We start from the raw sequence: 18712 nt of genomic DNA on the forward strand, positions 1-18712 counted from the left end.
AAAATGTCCTAAATGCTCTCACCTATCATAAAGCTTTCTTGACTCATGGCTTGCCCAACACTTCTCAGTGAGTCAAGGGTGAATCTGGGAAAAGAGAGGCCGTGGGGGTGGAGGACTGCCCCGTTCACTTCTCTGAGTTGGGAGCACTCACCCTGCAACCTCTTTTGCTAACTATATCTCTATCAAACCATTTTCCACAGGTCTGCTCAGAATTTCTTGGTCTGTCGTCATTCACATTTTAACTTTATTCAGGAACTGCAAGAATTTAAAAACAGACCCACTTTTGTGTAGGTGGCAGAAAGAACTTAAGAAATATTGCCGGCTTCAAGAAGGCGAAAGGAAAGCCAGTGTGTTTGCCTCTTGTATTAACTGAAGGTGAGTGAACTCTTGAACTTCTCTTGAGTTTCTCTTGTAATCTTTTTATTCACACCTGATAGAGATGTGATGCAGATGGACGCTCACTAAGTGAAGGCAAAAAAGATGGTCCTCCAAATGCACTAAGGTTTCAAATAGAGGACGCGGGTGGCACTGGGGGCATGGCTGGATCCACCCAGTGTGCCCAGTGTGGCCTGGTGTTCTAACATGGTTGGAGCCAGTGCTGTAGCAGTTGTTATAACAAGCTGAATATCCAACCCAAGTGGGAGAATTTAGTCATTCTGTGGCACTAAAGTATTTGGGTGTTTGAAGTTAGTGCCATTGGAAGCACAATAAAACCATCCACTAGGGGGCTTCCCTGGTGGCGCAGTGGTTGAGAGTCCGCCTGCCAATGCTAGGGGACACGGGTTTGTGCCCCGGTCCGGGAAGATCCCACGTGCCGCAGAGCGGCTGGGCCCGTGAGCCATGGCCACTGAGCCTGTGCGTCCGGAGCCTGTGCTCTGCAACAGCAGAGGCCACAACAGTGAGAGGCCCGCGTACAGCAAAAAAAAAAAAAAACCATCCACTAGGGACTTCCCTGGCAGTCCAGTGGTTAAGACTCTGCCGTCCAATGCAGGAGGCGCAGGTTCAATCCCTGGTCGGGGAATTAAGGCCCCCCATGCCGTGTGGTGAGATCAAAAATTAAAAAACAAAAAGCAAACAAAAAAAACCCATCCACTGACTACGTTGCTAGTCTGATTCCTAATGACTTAGTAAATTTGTTAGTATTCAGTCTTTACATTTGTTCACTGTTGTAACTGTGTAAAAGTTAAAAGCACAGGTAATTGTTTCTGGCTTCTCCCCACTTTCATCCCTGCCCCGTCAACCACCCTCTATGACAACCTCCAAAGGAGAGCATTTCCAGTCCGGTTCCAGGATCTTTGTTGTGATGCAGAGTTGGGAAAAAGTTGACATAGACAGAAAGGACTCAAGAGCTAAGTGGAGAGCTATAAGAGGCAGGAGGCCAGGACTGAAGCCCTAGGCAGGCATGTTAGGTCCCCTGTATGTACAGTGAAGAGCTGGGAGCAAGGGAGGAGGAGACCACAGGAAGGAGGCCCCAGAGGCTGGGGCTGAGGAGATGGGGGAGGGAGGCTGATAAATGAAATGCTCCAGAGCAGTGGGAGAATGCACAACTTGGGAATGCCAGAAGACATTTTTAAGAAATTTTGCTGGGGGATGTGAATTGGATGCCCTTTAATGGCCTTGAAGAAGACAAGCAAAGATTAGAATTCCTTTTAAATAATCAAGTGGCATTCAAACTGTGTGCTTCCATCCATCCTACTCCATGCAGAGGCTGAGCTATGGGGACTCTAGGATTTATTTGGAATATAAGAAATTTATACTCAGTTTTGTATTGGTACCTATTGTTTCATAGTACTGTAGAAATATTTAACGTAAACACAAGGGGCTGAGAGAATTTGTCTCCCTTAGAAGCTGTATATATGTACCACTTAAATTTAGTTCCAGGTTGTAGGTTCCATTGGAAGAAACTCTGAGCCTCAGTGCTGAGACATGGTCTTCCCGGTTTACCTGGAACAGCAATGGTCCACTCTTCACATTTGAAGCTTGCGCTTACTGCCGAGGGTGCTCCCAAGCCAGCGATGTTCATGGCTGCCACTTGGAACTGATATACCATGTTCTCCTTCAAGTTGCTAATCTGCAACATGGACGATATCATGGATAGTGAACATTTCAGGTTTGTTTTTCTAGTGGTTCAACATTTTATTTATTTACCTCCTGTGTTGGACATACTCTAGGGTGACCCCCCAATGAATCACACCCTTTTGTAATCTCCCCTTGCATTGGGGTGAAACCTGAGACTTGCTTCTAGCCAACAGAACATGGCAAGGGTATTGGAATATGAGTCCTGTGATTGTATTATATCATATGGCAAAGGAGGAGGGATATTTCAGATGTAATTAAGATCTCTAATCAGTTGATTTTGAGTTAATCAAAAGGGAGATAGATTATCCTGGGCGCACCTATGATGTTGTGATTTATAATAAGACATATATATTTGGTTTTTGTCCCCATTCCTGGCACAGAGCTCCTAAAACACTTGGAATTTCCTAAGTGATGAGAGTTATAAAGTATCTTTTGTTGTGTTAATGAGGTGACTTTTGGAAAGCACCTAAGGATGGGGACTGGTTGCCAAGGGAACCAATCATGTGATTAGAGGGTGGGAACTTTCAGCCTCATCCCAGACCTCTGGAACTCCGGGGAGGGAAGATGGGCTGGAGATTGAGTTCAATCACCAATGGCCAATGATTTAATCAAGCGAGTCCATGTAATGAAGCCTCCATAAAACCCCAAAAGAGCAGGGTTCAGACAGCTTCCAGGTTGGTGAACACATGGAGGTGCTGGGACAGTGGTGGTCTGGAGAGAGGATGGAAGCTCCATGCCTATTCCCCATATCTTGACCTATCAATCTCTTCTATCTGGCTGTTTCTGATTTATACCTTTTATAATAAACTGATAATCTGGTAAGTAAAATGTTTCTCTGAGTTCTGTGAGCCACGCTAGTGAATTAATCAAACTCAAGGAGGAGGTTGTGGGAAATTGATTTATAGTCTGTTGGTCAGAAGCACAGGTGACATCCTGGACTTTCAACTGGCATCTGAAGTGGGGGCAGGGTTATTCTTGAGGGACTGAACCCTTTACATGTGGGACCTAACTCTATCTTCAGGGAGACAGTGTCAGAATTGAGTTAAATTGTAGGACACCCAGCTGGTGTCTGAGAAGTGTTGTGAGTGTGAAGTAGTGTAAGAGCAAAGGAGAAACACACAGGAGGGAAAGTGAGTTTTTCCAAAGGACCGACTTAATCAGATAGAAACTCTTAAAATGGGGTTTGGGCCCTGCCTAAAGAGAAACACTGTCCTGATGGCCTTGAAGAAGCAAATACTGTTTTTCAAACTGCTTAGCCACTCACATTTGGAGAAGTACAGCCTCTAGGAGCTGAGGGTCTCAGACCTACAGCTGCAAGGAACTGAATTTTGCCAACAACAGTGAGCTTAGAAGAGGAACTTGAGTTCCAGATGAGAATGCAGTCCAGCTGAAACCTAGGTTGCAGCCTTGTGAGACCCTGAGCAGAAGACCCAGCTAAGCCATGCCTAGACTCCTGACTCAAGGAAACTGTGATACCACAAACAGGGACAGTTTGTTACACAGCAACAGAAAACGAATGCATGTACAGATGAAAATTAAATGAATTCTAATCTTGGAATCAAAATACTCAAATTCTTGTAATATTTCTGCTCTTTACTGAGTGATCTCATATTTTCTATATCCCTCAGTATGAACTGGGTTGTTGTGGGGGTATATATATGTAGTAAAATAATAAATGTGAAAACATTTGCAAAATAGAAATGATGGAATGTATTAATGTGAAAAAAATCCATGAACTAGGCTTTAAAAGAGGAGACAATGAGTAGAAGGACATGCTCTCACTCCCTCTTGCAAGAACACCAGTATGACAACTAACCGCTGAACAATCATCGACAGGAAGACGCTGGAACTCACCGAAAAGATACCCTACATCCAAAGACAAAGGAGAAGCCACAGTGAGACGGTAGGAGGGGCGCAATCACAATAAAATCAAATCCCATAACTGCTGGGTGGGTGACTCACAAACTGGAGAACACTTATACCACAGAAGTCCACCCACTGGAGTGAAGGTTCTGAGCCCCACGTCAGGCTTCCCAATCTGGGGGTCCGGCAACGGGAGGAGGAATTCCTAGAGAATCAGACTTTGAAGGCACGCAGGATTTGATTGCAGGATATCAACAGGACTTGCGGAAACAGAGACTCCACTCTTGGAGGGCAAACACAAAGTAGTGTGCTCATCGGGACCCAGGGGAAGGAGCAGTGACCCCTTAGGAGACTGAACCAGACCTACCTGCTAGTGTTGGAGGGTCTCCTGCATAGGCGGAGTGTGGCTATGTGTCACCATGAGGACAAGAACACTGGCAGCAGAAGTTCTGGGATGTACTCCTTGGTGTAAGCCCTCCCAGAGTCCACCATCAGCCCCAGCAAAGAGCCTGGGTAGGCTCCAGTGTTGGGTAGCCTCAGGCCAAACAACCAACAGGGAGGGAACCCAGCCCCACCCATCAGCAGACAAGTAGACCAAAGCAACAGCCAGCTCTACCCACCACCAGTCCTGGCCATCAGGAAACTTGCACAAGCCTCTTAGATAGCCTCATCCACAAGAGGGCAGACAGCAGAAGCAAGAAGAACTAATCCTGCAGCCTGTGGAACAAAAACCACATTCACAGAAAGATAAACAAGATGAAAAAGGCAGAGGTCTATGTACCAGATGAAGGAACAAGATAAAACCGCAGAAAAACAACTAAATGAAATGGAGATAGGCAACCTTCCAGAAAAAGAATTCAGAATAATGATAGTGAAGATGATCCAGGACCTTGTAAAAAGAATGGAGGCAAAGTTCAAGAAGATGCAAGCAATGTTTAAGACCTAGAAGAATTAAAGAACAAACAAACAGAGATGAACAACACAATAACTGAAATGAAAACTACACTAGAAGGAATCAATAGCAGAATAACTGAGGCAGAAGAACGGATAAGTGACCTGGAACACAGAGTGGTGGAATTCACTGCTGCAGAACAGAATAAAGAAAAAAGAATGAAAAGAAATGAAGACAGCCTAAGAGACCTCTGGGACAACATTAAACACAACAACATTTGCATTATAGGGGTCCCAGAAGGAGAAGAGAGAGAGAAAGGACCCGAGAAAATATATGAAGAGATTATAGTCAAAAACTTCCCTAACGTGGGAAAGGAAATAGTCAACCAAGTCCAGGAAGTGCAGACAGTCCCATAGAGGATAAACCCAAGGAGAAACACGCCAAGACACATAGTAATCAAACTGACAAAAATTAAAGACAAAGAAAAATTATTGAAAGCAGCAAGGGAAAAACAACAAATAACATACAAGGGAACTCCCATAAGGTTAACAGCTGATTTCTCAGCAGAAACTCTACAAGTCAGAAAGGAGTAACATGATATAATTAAAGTGATAAAAGGGACGAACCTACAACCAAGATTACTCTACCTGGCAAGGATCTCATTCAGATTCGATGGAGAAATAAAAAGCTTTACAGACAAGCAAAAGCTGAGAGAGTTCAGCACCACCAAACCAGCTCTACAACAAATGCTAAAGGAACTTCTCTAAGTGGGAAACACAAGAGAAGAAAAGGAACTGCAAAAACAAACCCAAAACAATTAATAAAATGGTAATAGGAACATACATATTGATAATTACCTTAAACGTGAATGGATTAAATGCTCCAACCAAAAGACACACGCTTGCTGAATGGAAACAAAAACAAGACCCGTCTATATGCTGTCTACAAGAGACCCACTTCAGACCTAGGGACACATTCAGACTGAAAGTGAGGGGATGGAAAATGATATTCCATGAAAATGGAAATCAAAAGAAAGCTGGAGTAGCAATGCTCATATCAGATAAAATGGACTTTAAATTAAGAATGTTACAAGAGACAAGGAAGGACAATACATAATGATCAAGGGATCAATTCAAGAAGAAGATATAACAATTATAAATATATATGCACCCAACATAGGAGCACCTCAATACATAAGGCAACTGCTAACAGCTACAAAAGAGGAAATTGGGCTTCCCTGGTGGTGCAGTGGTTAAGAATTTGCCTGCCAATGCAGGGGACGTGGGTTCGTGCCCCAGTCCAGAAAGATCCCACATGTCGCGGAGCGGCTGGGCCCACGAGCTGTGGCCTCTGAGCCTGCGCATCCGGAGCCTGTGCTCTGCAACGGGAGAGGCCACATCAGTGAGAGGCCTGCGTACCGCAAAAAAAAAAAAAGAGGAAATTGACACTAACACAATAATAGTGGGGGACTTTAACACCTCACTTACACCAATGGACAGATCATCCAAAATGAAAATTAATAAGGAAACACGAGCTTTAAATCACACAATAGACCAGATAGATTTAATTGATATTTATAGGACATTCCATCCAAAAACAGCAGATTATACTTTCTTCTCAAGTGTGCACAGAACATTCTCCAGGATGGATCACATTTGGGTCACGAATAAGCCTCAGTAAATTTAAGAAAATTGAAATCATATCAAGCATCTTTTTTAACCACAGCGCTATGAGATTAGAATTCAATTACAGGGAAAAAAAACATAAAAAACACGGACACATGGAGGCTAAACAGTATGTTACTAAATAACCAAGAGATCACTGAAGAAATCAAAGAGGAAATTAAAAAATACCTAGAGACAAATGATAATGAAAACACGACGATCCAAAACCTATGGGATGCAGCAAAAGCAGTTCTAAGAGGGAAGTTTATAGCTATACAAGCCTACCTCAAGAAACAAGAAAAATCTCAAATAAACAATCTAACCTTACACCTAAAGGAACTAGAGAAAGAAGAACAAACAAAACCCAAAGTTAGCAGAAGGAAAGAAATCATAAAGATCACAGCAGAAATAAATGAAATAGAAACAAAGAAAACAACAGCAAAGATCAATAAAACTAAAAGCTGGTTCTTTGAGGAGATAAACAGAATTGATAAACCAGTAGCCAGACGCATCAAGAAAAGAGGGAGAGGACTCAAACCAATAAAATTAGAAATGAAAAAGGAGAAGTTACAACAGACACCACAGAAATACAAAGCATCCTAAGAGACTACTACAAGCAACTCTATGCCAATAAAATAGACAACCTGGAAGAAATGGACAAATTCTGAGAAAGGTATAACATTCCAAGACTGAACCAGGAAGAAATAGAAAATATGAACAGACCGATCACAAGTAATGAAATTGAAACTGTGATTAAAAATCTTCCAACAAACAAAAGTCCAGGATCAGATGGCTTCACAGGTGAATTCTATTAAACATTTAGAGAAGAGCTAACACCCATCCTTCTCAAACTCTTCCAAAAAATTGCAGAGGAGGGAACACTCCCAAACTCGTTCTATGAGGCCACCATCACCCTGATACCAAAACCAGACAAAGATACTACAAAAAAAGAAAATTACAGAAAATTCACTGATGAATAGAGATGCAAGAACCCTCAACAAAATACTAGCAAACAGAATCCAACAACACATTAAAAGGATCATACACCATGATCAAGTGGGATTTATCCCAGGGATGCAAGGATTCTTCAACATACGCAAATCAATCAATGTGATACACCATATTAACAAACTTAAGAATAAAAACCATATGATCATCTCAATACATGCAGAAAAACATTTTGGCAAAATTCAACATCCATTTATGATAAAAACTCTCCAGAAAGTGGGCATAGAGGGAACCTACCTCAACATAATAAAGGCCATATATGACAAACCCACAGCAAACATCATTCTCAGTGGTGCAAAACTGAAAACATTTCCTCTAAGATCAGGAACAAGACAAGGATGTCCACTCTCGCCACTATTATTCAACACAGTTTTGGAAGTCCTAGCCATGGCAATCAGAGAAGAAAAAGAAATAAAAGAAATACAAATTGGAAAAGAAATAAAACTGTCAGTGTTTGCAGATGACATGATACTATACATAGAGAATCCTAAAGATGCCATCAGAAAACTACTAGAGCTAATCAATGAATTTGGTCAAGTTGCAGGATACAAAATTAATGCACAGGAATCTCTTGCATTCCTATACCCTAATGATGAAAAATCTGAAAGAGAAATTAAGGATACACTCCCATTTACCACTGCAACAAAAAGAATAAAATCCCTAGGAATAAACCTACCAAGGGAGACAAAAGACCTGTATGCAGAGAACTATAAGACACTGTTGAAAGAAATTAAAGATGATACCAACAGATGGAGAGATACACCATGTTCTTGGATTGGAAGAATCAATATTGTGAAAATGACTATACTACCCAAAGCAATCTACAGATTCAATGCAATCCCTATCAAATTACCAATGGCATTTTTTACAGAACTAGAACAAAAAAATCTTAAAATTTGTATGGAAACACAAAAGACCCCTAATAGCTAAAGCAGTCTTGAGGGAAAAAAACAGAGCTGGAGGAATCAGACTCCCTGACTTCAGACTATACTACAAAGCTACAGTAATGAAGACAATATGGTACTGGCACAAAAACAGAAACACAGATCAATGGAACAGGATAAAAAGCCCAGAGATAGGGCTTCCCTGGTGGAGTAGTGGTTGAGAGTCTGCCTGCCGATGCAGGGCACATAGGTTCGTGCCCTGATCCGGGAAGATCCCACATGCCGCGGAGTGGCTGGGCCCGTGAGCCATGGCTGCTGAGCTTGCGCGTCTGGAGCCTGCGCTCTGCAACGGGAGAGGCCACAACACTGAGAGGCCCGCGTACCGAAAAAAAAAAGCCCAGAGATAAACCCATGCACCTATGGTCAACTAATCTATGACAAAGGAGGTAAGGATATACAATGGAGAAGAGACAGTCTCTTCAATAAGTGGTGTTGGGAAAACTGGACAGCTACATGTAAAAGAATGAAATTAGAACACTCCCTAACACCATATACAAAAATAAACTCAAAATGGATTAAAGACCTAAATGTAAGACTGGACACCATCAAACTCTTAGAGGAAAACATAGGAAGAACACTCTTTGACATAAATCACAGTAAGATCTTTTTTGATCCACCTCCTATAGTAATGGAAATAAAAACAAAAATAAACAAATGGGACCTAATGAAACTTAAAAGCTTTTGCAAAGCAAAGGAAACTACAAACAAGACAAAAAGACAACCCTCAGAATGGGAGAAAATATTTGCAAACGGACAAAGGGTTAATCTCCAAAATCTATAAACAGCTCATGCAGCTCAATATTAAAAAAACAAACAGCCCAATCCAAAAATGGGCAGAAGTCCTAAACAGACATTTCTCCAAAGAAGACATGCAGATGGCCAAGAAGCACATGAAAAGGGGCTCAACATCACTAATTATTAGAGAAATGCAAATCAAAACCACCATGAGGTATCATCTCACACCAGTTAGAATGGGCATCATCAGAAAATCTACAAACAACAAATGCTGGAGAGGGTGTGGAGAAAAGGGAACCCTCTTGCACTGTTGGTGGGAATGTAAATTGATACAGCCACTATGGAGAACAGTATGGAGTTTCCTTAAAAAACTAAAAATAGAATTACCACATGACCCAGCAATCCCACTACTGGGCATATACCCAGAGAAAACCATAATTCAAAAAGACACATGCACCACAATGTTCATTGCAGCACTATTTACAATAGTCAGGTCATGGAAGCAACTTAAATGCCCATCGACAGACGAATGGATAAGGAAGATGTGGTACATATACACAATGGACTATTGCTCAGCCATAAAAAGGAATGAAATTGGGTCATTTGTAGAGACGTGGCTGGATCTAGAGACTGTCATACAGAGTGAAGTAAGTCAGAAAGAGAAAAACAAATATCGCATATTAACGCATATATGTGGAACCTAGAAAAATGGTACAGATGAAGCGGTTTGCAGGGCAGAAATTGAGACACAGATGTAGAGAACAAACGTATGGACACCAAGGGAGGAAGCAGTGGAGGTGGGGGTGGGGGTGGGAAGAACTGGGAGACTGGGATTGACATGTATACACTAATATGTATAAAATGGTTAACTAATAAGAACCTGCTGTACGAAAAAATAAATAAAAGAAAATTCAAAAAAAAATCCATGAATGATAAATAATCCTTTGAGCATTAAAAATGCTTAATAAGTGGAGGTACTGATGGAACCAGCTGAGTTAACAAAGTTTACCTACTGTATGATTTAAGGCAAGACAAATCTGTATCCATGATCCAGTCTACACCTGATTTTATCATGAAGCTGGGTATCCATAAAAGGGAAAAAAAATTTGACCCTTATTTCACATCATACACAACATTTATAGGTGAATTAATAACTTAAATGTAAGTGGCAAACTGTAAAGCCTTTAGAATATAATCTATATAGCATGGTCCCAGCTGGGGCCATGGCTTTCAGGATTCCTGAACTAGAAGGCATTTCTTAAAAAAAAAAAAAAGGCACAGAAGTCGCTAATGACAAAGCAAATGTTGGTAAATCTGACTACAATAAATTTGACAAGAAAATAGGTGTAGTTCACCATAAGGATAGGAAAAGTCTAGCCAATGAGACGATATAGGCAACTTACATAGCCAACAAGGATTTATGCTCAAAATATTTAAAGAACTTCACAAGGCAATAAGAAAACCCATTAGAAAAATGGGCAAAAACCTTGTTAGGCATGCTATGAAAGATTTCAAAATGGACCATAAACACAGGAAAAGATGTTCAGACTCATTTGACACCCAGATTGTCGAAGCAGGAAAAGTGTGAACACACCAAGTGCTGAAAGGATGTGCAGCATTGGGAATTCTCATACTCTTCAGAAAAACAGCAGAGAATTATGTGGTGAAGTTGGAAATAAACAAGACTCTCTGGCCTAGCAATTTTACTTGTGGGTAATAACCTAGAGAAACTAGTGCACATATGTGCCAGCAGACATGTACAAAAATGTTCATAGCTAAATTGTTTGATATGGCTTACAATGCCCCATGTCAATCAATAACTGAATGGGAAGGTCTACTGTGAGATGGTCATATAGTGGAATACACAGCAATAAAGTCAGAGCTACTTGTACCAACATGAAAGAATCTTAAAAGTAAAATTTTGGGGCTTCCCTGGTGGCGCAGTGGTTGAGAGTCCGCCTGCAGATGCAGGGGACACGGGTTCGTGCCCCGGTCCGGGAAGATCCCACATGCCGCGGAGTGGTTGGGCCTGTGAGCCGTGGCTGCTGGGCCTGCGTGTCCGGAGCCTGTGCTCCGCAACGGGACAGGCCACAACAGTGAGAGGCCCGCGTGCCGCAAAAATAAATAAATAAATAAAATAACATTTTGTTTTATGTATTCTCAGTATGCGTGTGATATTTCATAAATATTAGATGTTAAGTTAAAAGAATGTGACATTCAGTTGGGGAAAGCACCATTCCCTGGGCCTCACCCGCTCTTGCTCTCACAGCTTGGGGTTCTGTGAGGGAGGGGTGGTGACTTGGGTCTAGCTGATGATGCTGTAAAGAGGGGAGCCAGTAGCTATGGTAATAGTGAGACCCATCAGGTGCTCTGAGGTGGGCCGAGCAGTGAAGGCCCACGTGTAGCAGGGAAACTCGTGGGTGGACACGTGAAGTGCCCCTTTGTGGCTATCAGAGCACTATGACAGGGGCCAATTCATAGAGGGCAAGCTGAGTCTGGCCATCGGGTCCATGTCCCTTTATTCTTTGTGATTTGGACATTGAAGGTTAAAAATCCAGTCATTTGGATTCCGGGATTCTTAAAACTAGTAGCATATTGTTACAGATACTTTGTGAGTTAATTTTTGTAAAAAACATAAGTTTTCATAAAAAGTATATATTCCATACTAAATATTTGAAGAAATTATGTTTATGTGTATAAATCAGAAAATACACATACCACCTGGTTAGCCAAAATATTTCTATTCATCTTTGTATATTTGTCACAAAAGTCATGTCACTGCAGGCAAAGGACACTGGAGAAATGACAGGAATCATTGACAAGGTGCTGGGCATGTGCATGTATGTGCATGTGTGTGCATTGTGTGCATGTGGTGTGTCAACAGACATATGACACCCCGCACTACTGAAGGCCACACACTTACCTTATATGCCTCATCACTGACAGCTTTGATGTTGGCTTCTCTCCATCTTCCTGGTACCCCGTCAATTACTTCTCGATAGTTCACATAATAGCCCGTAATTTCAGCCCCTCCAGTCTTATCTGGTTGCTTCCATCCAAGAACCATTGAGTCACGAAAACTTTCAAGACAAGTGATATCATAGGGTGGAGATGGTGCCGCTGTTGCAATATGAAGAGCTCATGAGTGGACAGAAATGCTTCTATGATTCTACCTGCATCAAACTGTCTCACTGGTGACACACATGAGGGCACTAGGTCCTGTGGTGTAAAACTAAAACGTGACACCAGTAAGTAACTTAGCATCAATTTGGTATGTGAGGAAAAAAACTGACACACAGTAAAAACTGCACCGCAATTATTACTCCAAAGATAAAAAGAACCTGCCCCCTCCACTCTCAAGGAGGAATAAGTTTTGAGATACTAACAGCAAAATGTTAGTATTTCTAACAATATCCTGAAAATATAGCTAACAATATCCTGAAAAATGATCTGTTCCCCATAAGAAGAAATATTTTTCCCAAGATATATATTTTTGTTTCTTTTTTTCAATACTTTATGTATCTTTATTGATTATTTTTCATCCTACTTTGTATATCTCAACTCTAAGTTTTAGGACAGAGGTACATGCTACCTCTTCATTCCTAAAGCAATAGCATGAAAAAGTAAGATATTTTTGTTTCTTTATGTGGTTTTGTTTCCATTTGCTCCCTGAGGAAAATGACATATGTATATCAATTTCTGCCTTGATTTGCTTATTAAGAATTTCTATATATTTCCAAACAGTTAGCATTTCACCACTCAGGTACATGTACCCTTGTGAGACCTTACAACTATATAGGTTCTGTCTACACACAGAAAAAAATCATATACTGGAGCTCAGCTAAATGCCATGTTAAAAATCTTTTTTAAAAAACAGGAACAATCAGCCATGTGATTTTTCTCTTAGTATAATACTTTTTGCTGCATTATTTTAAACCTGATGCTGGATTATTATTCATATGGCACAAAATACTACATAGCTGCCACTGTGTTTATTAGTGCTTAATCAGAAAAATATTTGGATGTTGTTTTAAAAGTCTTTCTTCATTTATGTGGATTTGTTGATGAAACTTTCACTCAACTACTGAAATTATGTTTTTTTGATAAAGAAAGAGAGGGTGGGGTGGTGGAAAGAAATCCACTAGATGTGCAATAACATTAAAAAGAATTTTCTGAATATTTATTTGGATTATCAGAGATAAAGGAACTATCTCATTCTTATTCAAAAAGATTCTCAGAACAATAAAGATTTTAAAAAATAAAATACGTTTTTTCTCTCTTTACCCCATCACCAACCTCCTTCATTCTTTACATTTTAAAGAAAAGCTTTCTTACTCTCTCTCTCTCTATTTCAGAGCAATGTTGAATATAAACTCTCAGATGAATACCCTATCTCATCTTGAGTTGAAGGGGCAAATAAAGGTGTCAAAAAAGTAGAGAAGGGCTTCCCTGGTGGCGCAGAAAAAAAAAAAAAAAAAAAAGTAGAGAAGGTTACAGAAGTTAGGGATGGGATATATATAGGGGATGGGTGAGAGGCATGTTATGATTTACCAGTATATGCTTATCATTTCATTTTTATTTGATAAGAAAAACATTGTCTCCTAGAATATATAAACCACAAATACCAAATATCCTAATCAGAAAGTTCTGATTACTGATAATTAGTCTTTCTATTCTAATTCTGATTAGGTAATTAGCCTTACTGATAAATAGTCTTAAGTAAATCAGTTCTGGGAATGTGGATCGTATATAATAGAATATGCGATTATAATGCCCTGTTAAACTTTTCATGACAACTCAAAGAGATATTGTTTCTTATGTTTATTTGAATTAAATGTGAAGGTAATTTGAAAACCTGAGGATGAAAAACAGAAGTTAATAACTATGATCCTGATAAAATGTTATTTTGTGAAATATTTTTCCTATCCATTTATTACCAAACACGGATATTTCGAAAGACCTCCCATAGGCTATGAGTATCAAATCCTTCCCCTCTCATATCTAACTCTCTTAGCAAAATGAGGCCAAAGGTGTGTCTGCTTGTTAAACCAAAGAGACTCTATAACCAAATTACTTTAAATATTCTATTGTCATTAAGCACAATGAATTACGTGTCAAAGCCAAACCCCTATAAAATTACTCTCACAACTCATTAAACAAAAGTGTTACAAATGGATAACTGAAAACATAAAATTAAGAATGAACACTGATGAAAGTGAACACAGATGGAAGGTGGTGATCTGGACAACGAGTGGTGAGGACACTCATGGAAACAGACAGGACGCTTTTATTGTTTCAACTCTCACCTAGATCCTTCTTTTTCAGAGGGTCAGACTTACTTTCCCCCTTAACAGCTGCTTTCTGTTGTGGTGGGGAAAGCTCTTCCTGAACTGTTTCACTTACTTTACTCACTTCTGTTTGGCCCAGGTTGTGAGAGCTACTGGGTAGTGAAGGTTTGTTAAGTTTGCTACCAAGCAAAGCATCTTTCTTAAAAGTTGGCTGGGAGATGCCATGCATGCCTCCCCTGGAGTCTGTTAGTCCACCTGGTGTATCACTCAGTTCAGGCCACACAGCTGGAGACACTCCTCCCCCTACAATTGCCAGATAACAACAGAAACACTTTGAACCAGGACACAGTACAGAGTGCTCTTACTTCATAGAACAAACGAGAAAAACATTAGCACCACAAACAGAGCAAAAGCAATCTTGGTTTAACGGAAATCACTTGGCTTTGCAAGAAATATGGAAAGCATACATTTCACATAACTTACACCAAGGAAGCATTTCAACATTTCCATATTTTCGAAATAGAAGAAATGAGAACAAAAAAAATCACAGACAGAACAGGAACCATTCTGATTTGCAGGGCCCAAGTAAATATAAGAACAAGCACTTCTCAGACATTTCTTGAGAGAGCTCCATTATTCAACAGAATGGGGGAAAAAAGGACCATAAAGTGCACAGGAGACAAACATTGAAGATCTTGATTATATAACAATAGAGTTATGTACCTTACTGATATAGTAATGGTCTGTACCTCCCAACTTCAAAGACGCATGTTCACTATGTCCTTATAATACAAACATATTCTAAGGAATGTTAAAAAGTAATATGGGGTGCTAACTGAAGATAACTGATAATAAATAATCTTTCTCTTTAAATATGTGCTACTACATCACAGATTTCAATTTAATTGCCCTGAAATACCTGGGTCCCTTTCACACCTTGAGATTGGAAGGTACATCACTGTACATACATATAATTACTTTATTACTGGTTTTATTCTGTTGGTTACTTTGCCAGCAGAGATGAAACATATCAAGCAACCACACACGTCTCGCACAAATTTTAGCAGTTTATAAAAAGCAGGTTAATGTGCTGTTACTGAGAACAAGCCAGGCTCTGCCGCAGATGAAACGGCTTTTAGGTATGAGATGCTCTGTGTTACGGGTGATATACCACCTCATGGAATTGGATGGCACTTCATATTGCCGGGATGAGCACGAAGTTAGAATGGAGATTCACACAATGGGAAATATCTGAGGAAACTTGGACTGGTGAAGATGAAAAGGCTACAGATGCACAGAATCTGGATAAGTGATGAAGATCTGTAAAATGACAGCTATGGAAGGTTAGAGGTCACCTGGAGTCACAGACAATGATCATCTGGGGATGGAATCATCGAGCAATATTAGAAGTTTTACACAATTTCTGAAGAGGATGGTACCTTTCGTTGTAACTTAGAAAAATTCATTTTTCTAAGAACTTACCAATAGCAGCTTTTACTTCGATTGCTTCTGAATCCTGTGAATATTCACTAAGTCCAGCTGCGTTAACTGCTCTGACCCGGAAAATATAACTCTGACCGGTAGTCAATCCATGACAAGTAAACCTGAAAGGAAAGAAAGTTTTAAAAAAACTTTCCCAGGAGGAAGGTTAGGGAAGTTGATTGTTAGCTTAATGGAATGATCTGGCTTTATGAGAATGATTCATTTTTTAAAAGGAAGAAAAAGATGTAGAGAGATGCAGGTAGCATATGTACATTAAACAAGAAGGCACCTCAGGCAATTTTCTAAATTCACTCTGTCAAACGATGAGGAGTCTTGGTTATCCCCTGAACAAACATCCTACCCTTTTGGGCCTTTGCGTGCTTATCAGTAAAATGGAGATGATAACGCCTACATGGTAATTTTTGTGTGAAGATTGACCATAAAGTATATATAGCACCAGGGGGGCGGGGAGGGATACATTAGGAATTTGGGATTAACAGATACACACTACTATGTATAAAATAGATAAACAACGCTTGTTTATCTATTTGTACTGTATAGCACAGGGAACTATATTCAATATCTTGTAATAACCTGTGACAGAAAAGAATTCAGAAAAGAATATATATTAAACAGAATCACTTTGCTGTATACCTGAAACATTGTAAATCAACTATACTTTAGTTAAAAAATTAAAAATAAATTTAAAAACTTTAGCAAAAAGTATATATAGTACCTATTACAGGGCCTGGCTATAGGAGGCATTTAATAAATAATACGTGGTATTAATAACACGATTAATGACTATTTCAGGGATATACTTATAGCTGTAAGGCACTGGCTGCCTTAGTCATAGAGGCCTACTCACTGCCTCCCTGCATGCCATGGAAGGTACAATTACTTGAGAAATTGACTCCAGAATTGTTATTTGCATTTAAGGGTCCAATAATGAGGTGTGAATCCATGGGCAGTTTGACACATAAAACAACCCCACTCTTCAATAGCTATTATGGCTATAAAGAAAAACTGTTTCATGAATCACTGTAACATTCTAATGCATCCTGAGGACTGTAAGCAGAGGAAATAACCGGTCTGCTAATGACTCTATCACTATTAGCATGTTGAAATATTTAATAAGGGCAGTCATAATGTAGGCCAGCTCAGTTCAGTAAACATTTATTAAGCACTTCAGTGTTCCAGACACTGAGCTGGGTACTGAGGATACAAAGATGAATAAAAAATGGTGCCGGCCCTTGAGCAGCTCCGTTCTATTTATGGAAAGGCAGACTCTGCCTACCCTCCATGAAAATTTCTAAATAGTCCCCAGGAAATGTGGAGAACTCAGAGTAAACGTGAAGTATACAAACAGGCTAAATGAATCTCTTGCAAAACATACTGCCTTCTCCCGTTAACTGGTTTGTCTTCATTCTCTCCTGTTCTGCAAAAGGAACGACTCATCCTCTGGGGGTCCTTGGACATAGAAGTGGCCAAGTCAGAAGCTGCCTAACAAGCCTGCTTGACAATTGGGATGGGGTGAGTCTCCTCTGAGGTTGGTCCTAAATCAAAGGAGACTCAGAATTTGGATGCAGGCCAGAATTCATCATCAACTTGCAAAGCTGGTTGACAAAATATTCAAAAGCAAGAAAAAATAACCCTCCTCACATTAGAAACAGATACAAGGGGACAGCAAAGTATTCTGAATGTCTTTATTTTGGTGTTTAGCTCTCCTCAGCACTGGATTTAACCATATTGATGTTCAAAATTTGTAAAATGTTGATACTTTTTTCTGCTCATTTAAAATGCCTGCATAATTTATGACACTGGACAGCTACATGAACAAGAATCAAACTGGACTACTTTCTCACACCATATACAAATATAAACTCAAAATGGATTAGACTTAAATGCAAGATCTGAGACCATGAAAGTCCTAGAAGATAGCATAGGCAATATGCTCTTTGACATTGGTTTTATAATATTTTTTTGGCTCTGTCTCCTCAGGCAAGGGAAACAAAAGCAAAAATAAACAAATGGGACTACAGCAAATGAAAAAGCTTTTGTACAGTAAAGGAAACTATCAACAAAATGAAAAAGCCACTTACTGAATGGAAGAAGACATAAGCAAATGATATATCTGATAAGGGGTGAATATTCCAAATATAAAAAAAAAAACCTCATAAAACTTAATGTCAAAAATACCCCAAACAACCCAATTAAAAGATGGGCAGAGGATCTGAATAGATATTTTCCCAAAGAAGACATACAGATGGCCAAAAAGCACATGAAAATATGCTCAACATCATTAGCCATCAGGGAAATGCAAATCAAAACCACAATGAGCTGTCACCTCACACCTGTCAGAACGTATATTCTCAAAAAGACAAGAAACAACAAGTGGTGGCAAGGATGTGGAGGAAAGGGAATGCTCATGCACTGCTGGTGGGATGTAAATTGGTACAAACACTATGGAAAAGAGTATGGTGGTTCCTCAAAAAATTAAAAATAGAACTACCATATACCATCCAGCAATTCCACTTCTGGGTATTTTTCTGAAGAAAACAGAAACACTAATTCAAAAAGATACATGTGTCCCTATATTCACTGCAGCATTATTTACAATAGCCAAGATATGGAAGCAACCTAAGTTTCCACTGATAGATGAATGGATAAAGAAGATGTGGCATATATATACAATGGACCGTTACTCAGCCATAAAAAGAATGAAGGCTTGTCATTTGCAACATGGATGAACCTAGA

The 18712-nt window shown here is 39.8% G+C and overlaps 1 protein-coding gene across 1 annotated transcript in view; it reads right to left on the reverse strand.

Moving 5' to 3' along the window:
* Window positions 1-18712, reverse strand: part of MYOM1 (myomesin 1) — a 143520-nt gene that overhangs the window by 43592 nt on the left and 81216 nt on the right. Inside the window, exons 17-20 of the mRNA XM_029226169.1 lie at window positions 15956-16077; window positions 14492-14776; window positions 12109-12305; window positions 1945-2071 (exon numbers count right to left, since the gene is read on the reverse strand). Of these exons, the coding sequence (XP_029082002.1) occupies window positions 1945-2071; window positions 12109-12305; window positions 14492-14776; window positions 15956-16077 (731 nt within the window). The remainder of the gene's footprint in view (window positions 1-1944; window positions 2072-12108; window positions 12306-14491; window positions 14777-15955; window positions 16078-18712) is intronic.

Source organism: Monodon monoceros, unplaced genomic scaffold (genome assembly GCF_005190385.1).
Source record: "Monodon monoceros isolate NGI ecotype Baffin Bay Population unplaced genomic scaffold, NGI_Narwhal_1 Super_Scaffold_1, whole genome shotgun sequence".
Taxonomy (NCBI): Eukaryota; Metazoa; Chordata; class Mammalia; order Artiodactyla; family Monodontidae; genus Monodon; species Monodon monoceros.